The sequence below is a fragment of the Carassius auratus genome, chromosome 14 (genome assembly GCF_003368295.1).
Source record: "Carassius auratus strain Wakin chromosome 14, ASM336829v1, whole genome shotgun sequence".
Taxonomy (NCBI): domain Eukaryota; kingdom Metazoa; phylum Chordata; class Actinopteri; order Cypriniformes; family Cyprinidae; genus Carassius; species Carassius auratus.
Window position 1 is genome coordinate 7671738 of NC_039256.1, and position 20759 is coordinate 7692496.

At 35.7% G+C, this 20759-nt stretch overlaps 1 protein-coding gene across 2 annotated transcripts; it reads right to left on the reverse strand.

The window, feature by feature from the left end:
• Positions 1-375: 375 nt before the first annotated feature.
• slbp (stem-loop histone mRNA binding protein) lies at positions 376-19990 on the reverse strand. Of its 2 annotated transcripts, none has more exons than XM_026279725.1 (8): positions 19835-19990; positions 19050-19169; positions 18672-18776; positions 18477-18539; positions 11257-11406; positions 10994-11143; positions 3726-3837; positions 376-1446 (listed from the first exon to the last, which is right to left on the reverse strand). In XM_026279725.1, the coding sequence occupies exons 1-8, from the start codon at positions 19888-19890 to the stop codon at positions 1387-1389; spliced, it is 816 nt and encodes a 271-aa protein (XP_026135510.1). In that variant the 5' UTR covers positions 19891-19990; the 3' UTR covers positions 376-1386. The 2 variants fall into 2 exon arrangements, with proteins under 2 accessions (XP_026135510.1, XP_026135512.1); XM_026279727.1 differs by lacking the exon at positions 19835-19990 and adding an exon at positions 19545-19647.
• Between the last annotated feature and the right edge of the window lie 769 nt (positions 19991-20759).

The following is a 20759-nucleotide window of genomic DNA, read 5'->3' on the forward strand; positions in this document are numbered from 1 at the left end:
TTTTTTTTTAACCACCACTAACTTCTCTATTCTTTTTGTATTCAGTTTTATTTCTATGACACAATTAACAAAGTGCAAGTCTCTAAAACTAACTTGCTCAATTATTTTTCTATGCTATTGGTTTATATTTATAATAATATTAAAACCTATATGTACTGCACCAAGCTAACTGAGACTTGTCATAACACTTGCATATTGCTCTTTTGTTAATTTTGATTGCTTCCAATTCACTTTGAAGAAAACCATCAGCTAAATGAATAAATTTAAATATACAAAGTACACACATATATTATATAAACAAAAGTGTTTATTTTGGATGCGAATCATTGTGATTTATTATTGCCCAGCACTAATTAGAATATTACATTTGTTGAATTTAATCAATGGCGTACTCATTTCTCCAAACCTTTTATTAAAAAAGAAAAAAAAAACCTGGCTAATTGATATTGATAGGAAGTACATAACACAGAGAAATAAGTACAATAATACACTTCAGATTTGTATTATTTTCTTGAAATGTATTAACAATCATTTAGGAAAAAAAGGGGGTATTGGAGTATACCCTTTTATGCTGCATGCTATAACACATAAGCTCAGTTTCAATCTTAACCATGTAAAGCCAGACACAAAATAATATTGAGAAAGTCATTTGCATCATTGAAGAGAAAACAGCACTTCAATGTAACGTTAAAGAGTAAAAGTACCAATTTCATTACCAAATAAGTATTTCCTTGTGATTCCAAACATTTGTTGCATTTAAGGGCTCCATTTGACTGGAATCCAAAAGATTTCTAAAAAATTTGATTTTTAATTTTACTTCATACCAAGGTCTTAAAAGCTAAGCATATTCAGTGATTATATACATTCTATATTAAATGAATGACAACTATTTGGTCATTCCAAGCAATATTTATTTTCAAAAAGTTCTTAATAAAATATTAGTTAACAAGCAAAAAAAAAAAGAAAAGGAAAAAAAAAAAACACGCCTAAAAGAACACTTAAAACCAAAAACAATTTTAACATTGGAAATTTGTTGTGAACCCTCTCTGAGATCCAACAAACTGATAAATACAAGAGAATGTCCACTGAGCACTAAATTGATTACCACAATAGAAAATTCAACCATTACAACATTTACATTTTCTTTCGAAGACCCAAAAATTAAATAAAAATGGAAAACAACATGTTGGAATCAGTGATACGGACAAAACCTTCTCTTTAATAATCTGTCAAAACCTGTGCTACCAATAAAACATCAGAACCTGTTGAAATAATAATGCTCAATAATAATAATGCTAATGCTCAAACGGTAAGGCGACCAGTGTATTAAAACAATTCAGCTGCTCAGGAGTTCCCTCATTAGAGACTGGATCTCAGTGTAGTTGCTCATGACATTTCAGCATCCTCAATTTTCATCATCTTTTTAGGGGTTCCTGCAAATGAATCCTGTAACACAAGATGATAAAGTTGTGAAAAAAAAAAAGTTGTTAAATGTCATTCCTGACTAGGGATGTCACGAGAACCAATCCTATGATACCAAATCCATCCATATTATTTTATATATATATATATATATATATATATTCACACACACAAAGTGTTTGCCACACTTTAATGTTTCAGATCATCAAACTAATTTAAATATTACTAAAAGATAACCAGTGAACACAACATGCAGTTTTTAAATGAAGGTTTTTATTAAGGGAAAACAAAATCCAAAACGACATGGCCCTGTGTGAAAAAGTTTTTGCCCCCTAAACCGAATAACTGGTTGGGCCACCCTTAGCAGCAACAACTTCAACCAAGTGCTGGAGAAATTTTGGTCCACTCGTCTATGGAGAATTGTTGTAATTCATCCACATTGGAGGGTTTGGGAGCATGAACCGCCTTTTTAAGGTCACGTCTTAGCATCTCAAAAATCAGGTCAGGACTTTGACTAGGCCACTCCAAAGTCATTTTGTTTTTCTTCAGCCTTTCAGAGGTGGACTTGCTGGTGTGTTTTGGATCATTGTCCTGCTGCAGAACTAAAGTTCGCTTCAGCTTGAGGTCACAAACAGATAGCCGGGCATTCTCCTTCAGGATTTTTTGGTAAACAGCAGAATTCATGGTTCCATTTATCACAGCAAGTCTTCCAGGTCCTGAAGCCGCAAAACAGCCCCAGACCATCACATTATCACCACCATATTTTACTGTAGGTATGATGTTCTTTTTCTGAAATGCGGTGTTACTTTTACGCCAGATGTAATGGGACACACACCTTCCAAAAAGTTAAACTTTTGTCTCGTTAGTCCACAGAGTATTTTCCCTAAAGTCTTGGGGATCATCAAGATGTTTTCTAGCAAAACTGAGACAAGCCTATATGTTCTTTTTGCTCAGCAGCATTTTTCGTCTTGGAACTCTGCTATGCAGACTATTTTTGCCCAGTCTCTTTCTTATGGTGGAGTCATGAACACTGACCTTAACTGAGGCCTGCAGTTCTTTGGATGTTGTTATGGGGTCTTTTGTGACCTCTTGGATGAGTCGTCGCTTGTGCTCTTGGGGTAATTTTGGTCGGCCGGTCTCTCCTGGAAAGGTTCTCCAATGTTCCATGTTCTTGACATGTGTATAAAAGCTCTCACTGTGGTTCGCTGGAATCCTAAAACTTTAGAAATGGCTTTATAACCTTTTCCAGACTAGTAGATCTCAATTACTTTTCTGAATTTCTTTATCTGAATTTCTTTGGATCTCTGCATGATGTCTAGCTTTTGAGGATCTTTTGGTCTACTTCAATTTGTCAGGTAGGTCCTATTTAAGGCCATGTCCACACTAATATGTTTTCATTTGAAAATACATCTTTTTCTCTCCGTTTTGGCCTTCCGTCCACACCGAGACGACGTTTTTAATCAAGGAAAACTAAGCCCTTTAAAAAGGCTCTCCAAAGTGGATAAATTTGAAAACGCTGTAAAGGGTTCCATTTAATATACATGTGTGTGTGTATAAAAATAATGGCAACTGTTCCATAAATGCAGTTATGCCCTAAAACTTAAGATACTGGTGCAAAAAGTGCCCCTTTACGAGTGTGTCTCATATTTATATCATACAATAAGTGATATCAAACAAGCAGTGAGAGCAGTATTATACAAGTTTTTGTGAATATCACTAGTTTAAACGTGATTTTATACAACAGTTCAGTTTATACTGTTATAAAACAATGTGTTTTTGCTAAATTTTGCAGAGAACATACATCCTTTAAAGCAATAGCAGAATTGTTGCACATCTCCAAGCAACACAGGGATGTTTAGTTTCTGAATGAATCCAAGTCTTGAATAAATCATGCGAACCAATGATTCAAAAAACCATACATAAACAGAGCCATTTACTTAATTCCTGAATGAATCAGCCATTTGAACATCGAATGAATGAATGCCAGCCACCTGCTGGCATGTTTATTTCCTTAGAGTAATTTCATAAAAAATTAAAAAATTAAAAAATAACTATTTTAAAATAATATAATGAATATAAATAAAATTATATAATAATTTATTTTAATATAATTAGATACAAAATTAATATAAATATAATTATATTAATATAGAAATATAATATAAATCACATTTTTTAAAAAAAATCAATTATATCATCCATTGTAGAATATATTTTGTTAAATCAAAAAAAATAATTTATTTCTAAAGAGAGAGAGAGAGAAAGAGAGAGAGAGAGAGAGAGAGAGATACACACACAATTACCTCTGCCAAAGACAGCAATGCTCCACTGGATGTCGGACATTGGAATTCAGTATCCGCTGAACACTCCACATCCAATTCAAATTCCATTATTTCACCAAGGTCAATCTCTTCTCTGTTTCAATAACAGGGGTAAAGTAAAACATTGAATTACATTAAAAAAAAAAACTATCTCATAAAACAACAATTGTGATCTGCAGAAAATATACATGAACTACAAACACTTCTCTCCTATTTGATCCTCTCTGTCTGCAGGATGCCGAAATGGTTGCAAATGCCTTCATCACACCTCAACTTTATGGTCTGTCAGCTAATAATATCAAATTAAATGACTACAATATGGTCAAATCTCAGCAACTCGCTTGATTACCCACACAAGAAAGAGCTATGTAATAGACAGGCATGTGCTCTTTATGTGTTTTATAATGGATTGAACACTACCTGCTTGTCATGCATCATTAAAAAAAAAATAAAATAAAATAAATAAATAAAAAAAAACATTAGCAACATAAAACCATATACAGAGACCATATCTTCATAATTATATGTCTATTTGCTTTCATATTTCACGTATAGACATTGTATCTGTACTTTACTGGAGTAGTTTTATTTTGAGCAACTTTTACATCAAATTCCAAAGCATAAGATCATACTTTTTACTTCACTACAATTCATAAAACATATCGTTACTCCTTATAACATATCACATGCTCCGACACGCAGAAGTAGTTTCTGATTCACGAATGAACGTGGTCTTTTCAATTAGTCTTTTAAATCAGATCGCAAATCGCACCAAACGATTCATTTATGAATTAGAATTAGACTGGGGACTGACTGGGGCCCAGGTCAGAAAGCAGACAAACTGGCTAAACTCACCATCTGCTAGCTGCCTCACGTCACAGAGGTCAGTTAACTCTCAGCATATTTAGACTCTTTCACCTAGATAATCACACTATAGAGAGTGTGTCTGTTCCCCGAACTAGAAAATACAAAAAACGTCCAAACCAATTTAAGAGTAACAATTTAATTGAGGTAAAAAAAAAACAAAAAAAAACAGAAGCAATAAGGATAAACAAATGATAAAGCTTGGCTTATTGAATATCAGATCCCTTTCTACAAAAACACTTTGTAAAATAATATGATCACTGATCAATCTAGATGTGCTCTGTTTGACAGAAACCAGTCTAAAACCTGATGATAACATTATTTTAAATGAGTCCAACACCCAAGATTACTGTTATAAACATGAGCCGCGTCCAAAAGGCAAAGGGGGAGGTGTTCAATTTATAACAATTTTTTCAGTCAGGATTTCTCAGAGGGCAGGCTTCAAGTATAACTCGTTTGATGTAATGGTGCTTCATATAACATTATCCAGAGAAACAAATGTTAATGATAAATTCCCTGTGATGTTTGTACTAGCTACTGTATACAGGCCACCAGGGCACCATACAGACTTCATTAAAGAGTTTGGTGATTTTACATCCGAGTTAGTTCTGGCTGCAGATAAAGTTTAAATAGTTGGTGATTTTAATATCCATTTAATATCCGGTGAAACACACCAATTTGAAAAACGAATGGAATGCATTGTCGATATAAAAAAAAAAAAAAAAAACTGGATGACTAATTTCTTACTGCTAAATTTTGAAAAAAACAGGTGTTAATTATAGGACCTAAAAACTCTGCATGTTTTAACTTCGAACACTGTCTAAGACTTGATGGTTGCTCTGTCAATTCTTCGTCATCAGTTAGGAACCTACGTGTGCTATTTGATAACAATCTTTCCTTAGAAAGCCATGTTTCTAGCATTTGTAAAACTGCATTTTTCCATCTCAAAAATATACCTAAATTACGGCCTATGCTCTTGATGTCAAATGCAGAAATGTTAATCCATGCATTTGTGACCTCAAGGTTAGAATAATGTAATGATATATTGGGTGGTTGTTCTGCATGCTTCGTAAACAAACTACAACTAGTCCAAAATGCAGCAGCAAGAGTTCTTACTAGAACCAGGAAGTATGACCATATTAGCCTGGCCGTATCAACACTGCACTGGCTCCCTATCAAACATGGTATAAATTTTAAAATACTGCTTACTACTTATAAGTGCTGAATGGTTTAGCACCTCAGTATTTGAATGAGCTCGTTATATTATAATCCTCAATGTCTGCTGCGTTTTCAAAACTCTGGCAATTTGTGATAATACCTAGAATATCAAAATCAACTGCGGGCAGCAGATCCTTTTCCTATTTGGCGCCTAAACTCTGGAATAACCTACCAAACATTGTTCAGGAGGCAGACACATTCCTGCAAATCTAGATTAAAGACCCATCTCTAGAACCTGGCTTACACATAACATACTAATATGCTTAGTATGTTAAAGGATTTTTAGGCTGCATTAATTAGGTTAACCGGAACCGGGAACACTTCCCATAACACCCGATGTGCTTGCTACATCATTAGAAGAATGGCATCTACACTAATATTAGTCCATTCTCTCTTGTTCCGAGGTCACCGTAGCCACCAGATCCAGTCTGTATCCAGATCAGAGGGTCACTGTAGTCACCCAGATCCAGTATTTATCCAGACCAGATGGTGGATCAGCACCTAGAAAGGACCTCTACAGCCCTGAAAGACAGTGGTGACCAGGACAACTAGAGCCCCAGATACAGATCCCCCGTAAAGACCTGGTCTCAGACAACCACCAGGACAAGACCGCAGGAAACAGATAATTCTTCTGCACAATCTGACTTTGCTGCAGCCTGGAATTGAACTGCTGGTTTTGTCTGATCAGAGGAGAACTGGTCCCCCAACTGAGCCTGGTTTCTACCAAGGTTTTTTTTCTCTCCATTTTGTCACCGATGGAGTTTTGGTTCCTTGCCGCTGTCACCTCTGGCTTTAAACTGAACTGAGATGACATCACTGAATTCAATGATGAACTGCCTTTAACTGTCATTTTGCATAATTGACTCACTTTTTTCCAAATTAATGTTGTTCAGTTGCTTTGACGCAATGTATTTTGTTTAAAGCGCTATAAAAATAAAGGTGACTTGACTAGAATGATCCGATTGCAGCTGTTCTAGAGTCGACAACTCACTGATTCAAGAGTCTCCAGTGAATTGAATTCACAAGTAAGAACCGAGGGATCTTGTGAGCGCACGCGTGTCTGATGCTGTTAAAATTAAAGAGCCAGTAAGATGAAAATTCTAAGCTTCCTATCACTGTTTATAAGTCCCGTACAACAGGTTTAAATCCATCCAAGGTTAAAAAAAAAAAAAAAAAAAGTATATTTGTCAAAATATCATTTTAAAATTACCTCAATTCTCAGAGATCCCCAAACGGTTCGCTTGAAGCTGTTCAAAAGATTCAGTTTCCTTAAACCCCACCTTTCGGTAGCATACTGTGTTCTGATTGGTCAACTGACAGTCACTTTTGATTGATTGTTCCGCACACAACTTCACGGTAAACAATGCGTTAGAATCTTTTTGGGGTGAATTATGTCTTATTCCTCTCATCGCGAAGTCTCACTGCTTTTTCTTCTGTGTGGGCGTATTCAAGCCGCGCGCTTCATTTTGAATCTGAATAGCGCGTTCAGTGCAGGGGCGTGGTCACATTAGATATAATGAAGGGAGACGTGAAAAACGGACATCGCGTTGTTTTCATATGGATTACTTTATCACATAATATCTGTGATATTTTCGGCAGCACTTTTTTAGTTTTAAAGTAGACATGTCAAGCTTTCTATAGATATATCTCTCATGTCTCTTCGTTTAGTATTCACAGAGTTACACTTCATTTTAATGACATGTTTGTACATGACGATCAGCGCAGGCAAAGGCTGCAGACAGCACACATACTGATAAGACGCTCGGGAGAAAACAAACACAACTTCATAATCATATTTACAGGTTGTGTTTGGGAGATGCTTGTTGGTCCAAATGAAGTTGGTAATGAACCCTCTTTTATGGCCAAACGCTTTGAAAATCCCACCTTGAACTCATCGAGATTAGAAAAGCAGTCATCAGTGAAATGTAAACACAACAAAAAGCATTTGTTGTACTGCTCTGGTATTGTGGTAAAATGAATTTTAGCCATTGGTTCTTCTAATCTTCATTCTTTGGCAGTGAAAATAAAACAAACTTGCCTTTACAATTAAAAACACACTGTCTCCTCGACATGATGCTATCGCACCAACCAGAGCGTCTTTGTGGGGGGTGGGGCAGGTCAGAGTTTTGTTTCTCCCAAGACGGCAGGCGGAGATTATTATGCAAAGTGTTCTAGTGACGTACATAGAGATGGGAAAAAGATTTGAAATCTATAACGACTCGTTTCAGCGATTCAGAGTCGACTCCTTACTTTAGAAGCCAATAACTTTATAAATCGTGTACTTTTTGGTTTAATTACTTTGCACATCGTTTACACTGATGGACAGCTACATCATACACTGTAATACAGGTAATTTTTGATTTCCCATCTGTGTGGCTCTTTAGGTTATTAATGTCAAAATTTTGGATTATTGTAACTTTAAATCATATTTTGGTCAAAACTGTCAGTTGTTTGTGAACTAAATCTGCTGTAAAGAGTGATCTATTTAAACCCACTGAAATTGTTTGAATGCAGACAATGCAGACACACCAGTGTCTCTATGTTTCAGGTAAAAATAACACAGATTAAATAAAATAACTCATGCACATTCAAATTCCCTGCTGACGTAATGCTATAAGTTTTATTCAAATGCTACGCATATCCTATGTGGCATCTGTTTTAATATTGTTAATCAACAGTACTGGACTTATCACTTATTTCCATACTTGAAAAAAGTTAATATTGTTAGCTGATACTAACGGTCTAACTAACAAGCTTGTTGTTCTTTATTCAACCACCTAGATTACTGGGGAAAAAAGAAAGGGTGTGATGTTCAAAACATGGTTACTCAAGTAATTATCAAAGTGGGAATTGATGCCCTCTGTGGCGTTTTTACAACACAGATAAGATTTGAGGAGGAAAAATAATTATAAAAATATAATTATATTTTCCTTAAAATGTTGTTCCTTATTTCAGGCTTTATTCTCATGTAATACATGGATTTTCTACAAAAAAAAAAAACCTTTAAAAAAAAAAATTTCTTACTGGTGAAAATCAGAACTCCATTTTCTCTCAGGTACATTATAGTATAAACTTTAAAGTGAACACTCATCAACATAGTCCATATCATGAACAACAAAAATATATCTTGACTCCATAAAGTGGTTATTTTGGGAAAATCCCAGGTATTTTGAGCAGTAGGATTATAAAATATATGTGCTAATATAAAATTAAATTAAGTAGCCTATTCTATTGCTAAATCTATCTTTTCACTACTGTTTTACTTAAGTACATTAAAAAATTCAGTATTTTTGTACTTCCACGAGTAAAATTGAAAAAGGAGTACTTTTACTGGAGTAATATTTTACTATATGTATCTGTACTTTTACTCAAGTAATTGATGTGCACTTTGTCCACCTAAACCACATAAGTACTTTATTAACGAGTTTTCAGACTTTTTAGGGGGAATCATCCCCAGTTTTCATAGACTTTTAATCCTTGGGGATTTTTAACATGCATGTGTTGCCCAGCTAATCTTAGACAGATAATTTTTTAGCCTGTAATAAGGCTGTTCATTGGTCGCGTACGATCACACCAACTTCTTAAACTAAGTTTCAGCTGTTTTTAAGGAGGTATCCCAAACATCCGATCGTATTAAAATAATTAAGATAGTCTTCACCACTTCAATCATCACAAACTAATATTTGAAACTCTCTGGCTCAACACAAACCAAAGGCTGAGCCCTGGCTCAGTGAGGATACTCGTGCTCTTAGACAGGACTGTAGAAGCGCCAAAAGAAAGTGAAAAAAAGATAAACTTTGGGTTTATGAAATAATATGGGGTGGTGTTGGCACAGTGGGTAAGACACACGCCTTTGGTGTGAGAGACCGGGGATCGAATCCACTGTGAGACACCAATGTGTCACTGAGCAGGACACTTAACCCCTAGTTGCTCCAGAGCCGTGCAACCTCTGACATATATAGCAATTGTAATTTCCTTGGATAAAAGCATCAGCTAAATGAATAAATGTAAAATATAAATATAAGGGACAGTCTGATACAATATCAGAAAGCGTTGAAAACAGCAAGGTTTAAGTACTTTTCAGATTTCACTGAAAAGAACTTTCACAATTCAAGAGCACTTTTTTCCACCATTAATGTGGCTATTAATCCTAATATATAATATATAATATATATATATATATATATATATATATATATATATATATATCTCTCTCTCTCTCTGAAGGTGGCATTTGATAAAATTGACCACTCTGATTTGAATATCTCTCTGAAGGTGGCATTTGATAAAATTGACCACTCTGATTTGAATATATATCTCTCTGAAGGTGGCATTTGATAAAATTGACCACTCTGATTTGAAGGTAAACTGAGATTATATTTTTTGAATCATCAGAATTTGCTATCTCCCCTGGCCATTTGTCTTCCTGTGTGAAACCAGTAGTCAATAATTTGGGGGTCTATTTTGATAGTGGCCTCAAGTTTGACAAACAAATTAGTACAGTAGTCAAAAACATTTATTTTTTCCATATCAGAGTCTTCTCTAAAGTGAAACCATTCCTTTATTTTAAGGACTCTGAAAGGGTCATTCATGCTTTTATTTCATAGAGGCTTGATTACTGTAATTCCTTTTATATGGGTATTAATCAAGCATCTCTTAATTCACTTCAAGTAGTACAAAATGCAGCTGCTAGGCTCCTTACTGTGTGGGTAAACAAAAACACATTACCCCAGTATTAATATCTTTGCATTGGCTCCCAATTTTATATATAATTAATTTTAAAGTACTGCTGCTGGTTTTTAAAGGTTTAAAGGGCTAACACCTGTATATCTGTCTGATTTAATATCTGCCCAAAACTCTGGAAGGTCTCTTAGGTCTTCAAACCAGTGATTGTTAAATGTTCCTCAGGCTAAATTGAAATCAAGATGTGACTGAGCCTTTGCTGTTTAAACTCTGAAATCATTTTCGCAAAAACCTCAAATTTGACCAAAACTTAAATTTTTCACTTCTTTAGCCTGTAGCTCATTAGACCCTGCACATGCCAACTTATTTTGCCAGCATGGGTTACAATTAATCACTGTGTTGCCACTTTGCTGGACCAATCATAAAAAAATATTATTCCTTTAGGATATTGTAGAAGTTTAGTGTATTAAGACAAAGAAGCTTACATCTGCTGCAGGTCGCTTCCCTCTTCTGCAGGTGGATCCCACGCGTGAAGTTTGACACGCCACAGTTTTATTTGCTGGTCCCATGAGCGTCGGCTGTACTTCTTGAATTTGTTTGGAGTCTTTGGATGAACACCAGGCTGTCTCATAAGCCTAAAATAATGGTTAAAATATTGTTAAATATTTTAAAAAGATTATAGAAGGCATAATAAATCATATACAAGAGGATTTAGTTTTAAAACAATAATCATGATAATCTCACTCACTTGGGAACTTCTTTGATGTATCTATCATATGCAAGAGTGTTTTTCCCATAATTAATCTGTTTTTGTCTCCTTATGAGAGTGGTCTCGTCTGTCTCGATGTCACCTTTAGCAGGTGATTCTTTGGAATCTTTCGAGTCTCTGGAGTCAGAACTGGTGAAACATGAAAAGCTTGGGTTACAACTCGAGACATGACTGTTGCACAAGTGACACCTAGTGGAACTGCATAAAAATAAGAAAAAAAAAGATTGGACATTGTATGCATGAGTTACAACAACTTCCTGTTTCATAGTATTGATAGCATGCTTTAGCACTTAGTAAGTGTTGCTAGCATATTTGAGAATATTTTAGCATGTTAAGCAAACAAAGGCATATTTTACTGTGTTGCTAGGAGTCTATAACAGTGTTCAACATGTCACTTCCTGTTGCCAGCAGGTGGCGCTATAACTATAATCAAATACAGACATGTAGGTGCGTTCAGGATAGGACTCTTATCAAACTTGTTAAATATGGGCCATACTGGACACCACTTAGATAAACTGTAACCATGTGAAATTAAAAGCAACAACTGCATAGTTCTACAATCCAAACAACACAATCAACACACATTCAATAAGATGTTTCTTCAATCAACATTCAGTATTTGTTTTAGTTTTTAAATTTGGTTTAAAAAAAAAAAAAAAAAAGCTTTACCGGTGAGAATAAAAAAAAAATACGCTATACAAATTATTCCAAAATGTTAAAATCAAATGTTTGTGCGAATAAAACAAAGATGTGTTTCATTCGCCCAATTAAAAAAAAATCTAAGGTAATGATTCACATCTATATTTTTTTACTTGAGCCAATGAAAAATAAATAACTATTTGCTCAAGTTAAAAAATATAGATGTAAATCATTACCCTAAATTTTTTTCATTGGATGAATGAAACACTTTTTCAGTGTGCTACAGCAGGTGATTTTTAAATCAAATTAAGTCGATGTATTTTTAAAGTAAAAGAAAAAAGATAATCTTATACAGAACTGACATTTACTTCTGGCTTTTCAAACGTGTTTGCAAGTTACACTTTACAAAAAAAAAAAAAAAAAATCTAATTAATGATGATGAACGGGCCCTCACACCCGGGCTCACCAGCAGCGAGTGACTTTAGTAAATAGGTGAACGGTGAGAAATATGCGTTTAAACTCATAAATATAAGTAGAATATATCAATGTTTATTCCATATATGTGCCAATCTTCCTGTTGCCAGCAGGTGGTGCTATCATTATAATGGAATATTGGCCTTCAGATGTGTTCAGGCCAGGACTCTTATCGAACATGTGAAGTTTGAGGAAGATCGAACATTTTATGCCTGAGTTACAACAACTTCTCTTGCTGTGGCGAGACAATCAAATTTTGTCATGGCGTTATGGAAACGCCCTTTAACAAAAACTCAAGATCTCCACAATTTAACATTGCACAGGCCTTTAGATTAAACTGACCACAAAAAAATACATTAAATGTCAAAAGATTTCTAGGAGTAGTTTGTCGCAGCTTAAAACATGTCACTTCCCGTTGCCAGCAGGTGGCGCTATGACTATAACTGAATATGGGCATGTAGATCTGTTAAGGGCAGAAGTCTTATCTTACATGTGAAGTTTGGGGCAGATTGGACATTGTATGTCTGAGTAATAGCAACTTCCATTTTCATGGCGAAACATCGAAATTTGTCAGGCCGCCATGGACATGCCCTTTAACAAAACCTCAAGATCTTCGCAATTTAACATCGCAAAGGCCTTTAGATTTAACCAACCAAGTTTGGTGTTGATCTGAATAAATCTCTAGTAGGAGTTCGTTAAAATACAACGCATGGAAATGACAAAAATTAAAAAATTTGCTGATAATGTTAAAAATAACCAACTTCCTGTTGGGTTTAGAATTTTGCTCCAAGAGTCTTTTTTGTAGGTACTGGTGTGTTACATGTGTGTGCCAATTTTCATGCATGTATGTGAAACATAGCTGGAAGGCTGTTGATTTTCTTAGTATAGGTGGCGCTGTTGAGCCATTTCACCACACCCTCTTCTGAGTCCTATATTAGACGGAAACTTTCCCCATTTTCACCAGGTTTCACACCATCGGTGCTCAGGCCCTAATAATAATAAACAAAGCAGCAGAGGTGGGTAGTATCGAGTTACATTTACTTTGTTACATTTACTTGAGTAATTTTTCGGGGTAACTAATACTTTTCAGAGTATATTTAAAGTTGGGTACTTTATACTCTTATTTCAGTACATTTTTGGGGAAAAATCTGTACTTTTACTTCGTTACTGTGGGCGGTGCCCCTCTCGTTAATTTATCTTAATGCAATTAATGTTATAAATGCTTCAGTTTATTCCAAACGCGCAGTCTACTTTTCTCTGGGCAATGAGCGATGCCCATTCGCGAATGATTCATTCTTTTTAGTCAATTCTGTTCAAAGGGTTGATCAAACCAATTGGCAAATGAGTGAATTGGTTCATGAATCAGTTTGAATGAGTCGTTCAGTTCCCAGCCGCACGCGCTGAGCGTCAGAAGCAGTTCACTCAGAGTTGTAACGTTTAAGAATATCAGCAGTGTTGAAAACGGGGCTATGGAACTGTACTGAATTGAAAGCAAATCTGCAAAGGCTATTATTTGCTTGCGATGGAGATCCTTATTAGATGAACGCGTGTGCTGTCTACTGTTTAACAGGTAATAACTTGGGCTACATTCGATTACAGTACACAATACCACTGTGACATTAGTTTGTTGTACATGTGTGGCTTATAACAGAGGGGAGTCAAGTTTAATGCAGCTTCCAAAAGACAAAAACGTTCAGCAAGTCATATCATCAGCTGCTAAATTCAGATCTGTGATCTCTTGCTGGCGCTGAGCCAGAGACAGACGCGTTTTTAAAGCGCTGCGCATTAACCAATCAACACACGGTTATGTTGAGCTTTTGAATGCAATGGCCAATCAGAGGTGTTCCGATGAGTCATCGCTGAAATGCCGGTGCTTCCTTCACTCACTCACTGACTGAATACCTCTTTCTGGCGAATTCTCTCATCAGAAACAACAAAGTGCAGATGTGTGTACGAATCTATAATTAAGATATTGATTTCACAGTGTTAACAGTTTCAGTGATTTTAATGGGAGTTTCTGAGAGTGATTGAAATCTAGACTGTCAGTGAAAATGATCTTTAATAATGTAAATGTTATTTGCTCTCTTTCTGAACAATGAAAGATTAGTAGCAATATTTACATCACATTAACTTTCAATGTTAAATTTACATTTAATATAAAGTCAGTCATATTAAAATATGTTATGGCATGACACCAATATTTGTTACTTAAGTAAACAGACAGGGTTTTATAATAAATTACATAAATTGGAGTAAAGGCTGATGAAATATACATTTATACACACACACATAACATACATTTTATCTATATCTAAATAAAAATAGGCTCCGTATATATGACCCAAAGTAACTAACTACTTTAGTAGATTTTTTATCCCATACTCTTTTACTCTTACTCAAGTAACTATTCAAGACTAGTACTTTTACTTGAGTAAATATTTCTAGAATTAATTTTACTTGAGTAAAGTTTTTGGGTACTCTACCCACCTCTGCAAAGCAGATACAAGAGGGTCGTCGCACCTCGGTGCTCGGACCCAAATAATAGACGAAGCAGATACAAGAGGGTCCTCGCACCTCGGAGCTCGGCCCTAAAAACATTTCAGTTTTGTCAGTTTAGTCGGTTTAGTTTCTCATCCAACACGCGAGAAGTTGAGCTGAACATCCCTTCACTGTCTCTGCTTGTGCAGGGCGCGTATGGAATTACATGGGCACGGACAGGTACAGTACGCTCGCACAGGGAAAGGCTCTTATTTGTGCACCAGTACACCAGCTGCTGTTTGCTTCCCACTATCGGTTCCTCTGACATAAAGCTCTGCACTTGATAATTTTTAGTATGTTGTTAGGGGTCCATAATAGTGTTAGACATGTCACTTCCTGTTGCCAAAAGGTGACGCTATGACTATAATCGAATACAGACATGTAGGTGTGTTCGGGACAGGACTCGTCAAACGTGTGAAGTTTGGGGCAGATCGGACATTGCTAGCCAGAGTTACAGTCACTTCCTGTTTCACTGCATTAGTAGCATGCTTTAGCACTTAGCTAAGTGTTGCGAGCATGTTTTAGTATGTTTCTAGCATGTTCCCAGCCTATTTAACACTTGTTGACGCTTTTTAATATGTTTGTAGGAGTCCAAAACCATGTCACTTAGCACTATGACTATAACTGAATTTAGTCATGGGTGTTTGTTTAGGACAGAACACCTATCAAACATGTGAAGTTTGTGCCAGATCGGACATAGCTTGTCTGAGTTACAGTAACCTCATGTTTCATGGCGAAACATCAAATTTTGTCAAGCCGGCAGGGACATGCCCCTTGACGAAAAGTCAATCTTCCCAATTTAATGTCACAAGATCTTATGATTACCCTCATCAAATTTGAAAATGATCCAATTAAAACTGTAGAAGGAGTTCGTCAAGGAACGAGGCATGGAAATGGCAGAATGTGTTGGCGGTTATCTATAATTAGATAATAATGATAAAAATTCTAATTATAACAAAAATGTAAAATGCACTAAGGATTATTGAGCTACTGGATTAATGAATATTATTAGCTCAAACTGATTTTCTGAAATCAATACAGGCACGATAATAGGTAAGCGCCAGCCAATGAGATTGTCGTCTGTGCATTAGCTCCGCCCACTACCAGAAAATCTGACGGTTCATAAATCTCAAAAGGAACAACGTTATTTTGACAGGAAAATACAACAAAGAATATAATTTACATGTGGAGCGTCTATTCGGTCTCTCTCTCTCTGTGTGTGTGTGTGAGACAAAGCGATGGTGAAGTGTGCACCTTCACACTAGAGTTTACGATACATTAAATACACAAACACGTGCGCTTCACATCCATTCAGATAAACTGAAAATTTAAAAAAACTGATGGAGAGTGAAACTCTGAATCTCTCAAAATCAGTGTTTGGCGAGTAAAATCTGAGAATTTAATAGCCATTGGCTAATATTAGACATCATTTAGTAGCCCAGAGTTTACTCGCAATGTAGAGGGTTGAAGAAGAATTCCAAGAGGAAGAACCAGGTTTCCAAAAACTTACTCGTTTGCCACACTGTTCATGCAAACACAAAGTCCCACCCTAAACTCACACAATTGGTTGCACCAATGTTCCTGCATTTAGATGGATGGGACGCTCAAAAAACACTGCAATGTTTTCATTGGAGCACAAAGTTACAGTGAATACAGTCTTTATGATTTGTGAACATCTTTATGAACATATGAATTGTAGGGCTGAACGATATGGACAAAATTTCATCTCTCGATTTTCATGCCAGATATCTCGATATCGATACGATATGACTACATGTTCTTTTGCTAAGCACGACCTGCACAACACGTCACTCTGGTTTACATCGTCTTTTCTGAATCCAAAATACAGAGGGGGGGGGGGCTGGGGGGGGTGGCCAAAGACAGACGCGCTCAGAGCTAGTGCTGTCACTTTGTGAAAAAAATCATTTTCGATTTTTAAGACATAAGTGTTCATTGAATCTATTGTTAAATCGACTGCATTTATGATTTAGGCAATTCAAAAATCTCCAAGATTATTTTTGATAATGATTCAATCCATTTAAAAAAACTAAAAAAAAAAAATGAAACTTTAAATGGACCTGAGAACAGGCCATGTGTGTTTTTTTATTGAACGTAACCGATACTAGGCAGGCATATTGTAATGCGCAAAATAAGGCCATTACAAATTTAGTGGACAGGAAAACCAACGATCAACATTTTCGGGGGCCAGAGCAGAGCGTTTTTTATTCACTATATGTCCAGCTGTTGAGAAGACGCGCTCCGACTGCACTGAACAGCTGCGCAAGGTGGGGGTATTACTGCCAATTCCCACCACAAAAGCCAGTCGCTCTCAGCTTGCAATGGTCCTTTTCATAACTCATCTGCTGCGCCACGAGACCTCCAGACGCACGTAAACGCGTCTTTACATTGACTAACACTGAAATCATTCGAGCCAGACGAAGAGGTCGCTTTCGACGTCACTGGGTCTTACAGGAGCTTAAAATTGCAGGTATTTTCTATCTAGCACTCGGAAGGCATTCTGCACTTTCGGATTTCTTTTTCTGCTTGTTTGTGAGTTTTGTTAAATCAATTTTTTTAATTGTTTAATTATTTTAAAATTAATAGTGTACATATTTGGTTAAAATCGATTCCCTATTTTCATTTTCGAAAAATTTTTGGTTGGTCTGATTGTTTGTGCAATCGATTTTCAAACTAAAAGTGACAGCCCTACTCAGAACTGTCATATATCACAACTTTTCAGTGTTTTCAACCACATACGGTTTATTTTAGTTTTCAAACAAATAAATTCACATAAGTACTAAAAAACAATACATTTAGAGTTTGTAAAATACACACTGATGTCTATGGAAGAGGTAATAATAATCCTTTCCATTATAATTCGACACGTTTTATTCATATCAGATACACATTGTGTAAGTAACTTCAGTGTTAGCATATTCTATTCCCAGTTCACCAGCCACTTACTTTAAAGTATTAAATACGCATACAGCTCAACTAACGCAATCGTTATAAAGATGTTTAAACAACAATATACTTCCACTTGCATGTATTTGACAATCGGAATATCAGATATTTCAGGCCATAACTAACACATTTGTGAATATTCTGAATAAAAAAGGAAAAACGATCTAAAAGCAGATCATCATTCAGCGCTGTTGCTGCTGTGGTGTCACGTAACAAGCAATGACGCGTCACCATGGAAACGCCCCCCCCCCCCCCCACACAATATAGTTCCCACGTCCCTAGTGTGTGCGCACTGGCTTTAGCGGTGCAGTCAAGGGCACACGTAAAACTGATGTTGGTTGTGACTGCCAGAGTTGTATGCAGGGCGAGCGTGGAGTGGGGAAATCTATATCGTTGCTTTTTTCTATATTAATATCTTGAAAGTTCATATCTAGATACGATAACGATATATCGTTCAGCCCTAATGAATTGCATACTTTTAAATGTACATATTAGACTGAAATAGCAGAAAGTAGAGACACGGAAAACTTTACACTAGCTTTTTGAAAACTTAAAGCAAATGTTACATTGCTTTAATCACAAACCTTCCAGAGGAGATTTTTCTATCTCTTTGAGGAAAATCTGCTTCAAGAATCCTCCTCCTATATCTGAAAAAGAGAGATCACTAATTACCAGTTTATAAAGGATATAAATTATTCATTTACATTATAATAAAATAAACTACATTCATATTTACAGAGTTATTGAAACTGAAAATAAAATCAAAAGAGGCAACTGACCGATGCATATCACGTTGGACATTTGAACGCATTTCCTCTGCCTCTACTTCATCTCCCCAGTTTTTTACTCTGGACACAGGTCCCTCACTCTCTGGGGTTGTGAAACTACAGAAAATAATAAATAAAAAGACAAATAAAAGTTTTGCCACTCAATTTTTTTTACCACTAAACATTGTTTGTATAAAAGGATAAGATTAGACCTCATCCTAGCATAAAACTGATATTAATTTGATCAACAGAGTTTACAATTTATGCATGTTATACTCTACAAAATGCCAACCACAAAATAAAAAAAGAAATCCATTTGACTTTTGAGAAAATAAGTGTCTGTTAAGCATATTATTCGAATCAGATAAGGAACATCATTTAAATCAATACCTTTCTTGTCTGCGTGAGCTCTGTGAACATTTGTCAGGCTCTCCAACCTCGAGAGATTTTCTTAGATTACCATCTGCACCGCGTTTCCTACAATGGGTCCATCTTGAAGTGCCTTTGTTCCTTCAAGACAAAGACACTAACGTTAGTGGCATTTTTTACTTTCTTTTCTCTTTTTAGTAAACCAAGTAAAAAAGGATTCGTACACGTTATTTGAACATTCTGCAACAGTATTAAGCACGTCCATTAAAAATAATATATATTTTTTTTACTTAAGTATTTCATGTTAAAACGTATTAATCGTTTGATACACATTTGACCAAGAATCAGCTGTATTATAAACACCTTTTAATCAATTTATACATCAAAACAGCAACGTAATCATCTAAATCTTGAAAATGCTTGTATTTACAGTAAAAGTCTTCACGGCGACACACACGAGATCGAGCTGCTAAGTAAAACACAAAAATATCAATCTAACGTAGTTAAGTTACTTACAGTCTTGACGTTCCATTGGCGCTCATTTTACATGCTCATTTTACACTCTAAACAAAACACCTGCTGGATCCTTCACGTTCCTTTTAGCAATTATGTGTCGGCGCTTAAAAGTTAAAGATACTATTAAAACGAAGTCAAAAGGAGTGCGTAAAACAGACTAAATAACGTTAGTGCACTTACATACACAAAACAATGCCTCTTGCTAGCAAACCGCTAACGTCAAGTCAAGAGTAATAAAACACAAAACAAAAACAACTATAACCACGACTAAATATTTCTCGAATTCTTACCTGTTTTCATCAGGTTTGCAATCGTTTTCGTATCTGTATTTTTGATAGGCAGACATTGCTTCGATTAAAATTTGAAAGCTTACGCACAAACTGCTGCTGGGTTTAGATTAAACCGCGCCAATATCCCTCGGTGTACGTCAACATCGAAGTCACATGACACTGGGAGGGGCGGTGTTGTGAATGGCCTATCCCAAAGACCTGCCCACGTCCACCGATCTTCAAATCATCGGTGTTTAACATTTCTATCAGTCTTTTGTGTGTAGATCGCATCAAGTGTTTTAGCGCGTAATATCACGCAAGTGTTCTTATTATTACGCTGTGGCGGGAACGCGAACAGACAAAAGCCCACAAAAGAAGGATTAATCATTAACAGGGAAGATTATTAATATCCAATAAAGGAAGGGATGTCACGCTTAATGTATACGTCTCTTGCATTAGACGTTCCACAATCTGTTATAAAATAAGTGGATACTATGTTGTTCAATATCATCTGCGAGAACAGGCCACATTATTTAAATGTAACCCATTTGAAGATGATGATCTAAATGTACTCGACTTTAATACTGCTAATTGTATATTTAAGATAAAACGGATAAAAAACTACTTGAACTATAAAGACAAAATTTGGAATGTCATCCCTGAAATAAATTTTGATAAATTGGGGGGGGGGGGGGGGGGGGGGTTTGTTGTTGTTATTGTTGTTGTTGTTGTTGTTGTTTTGGTATAATTTTGATTTGGAACAACAAATATATTAATTTTTACAAATAAATCTTTATTTTACAGAAATTGGTACAACAATGGTATCATATTGATGAGGCAATTATTTAAGAATAAAGGACAGCTCTTTAAATGTATATGCATTACGCACTCTTTAATTACTTCCTATATCATTTCAAGATTCCTGTAACTGCTGAGGAATTTGCAG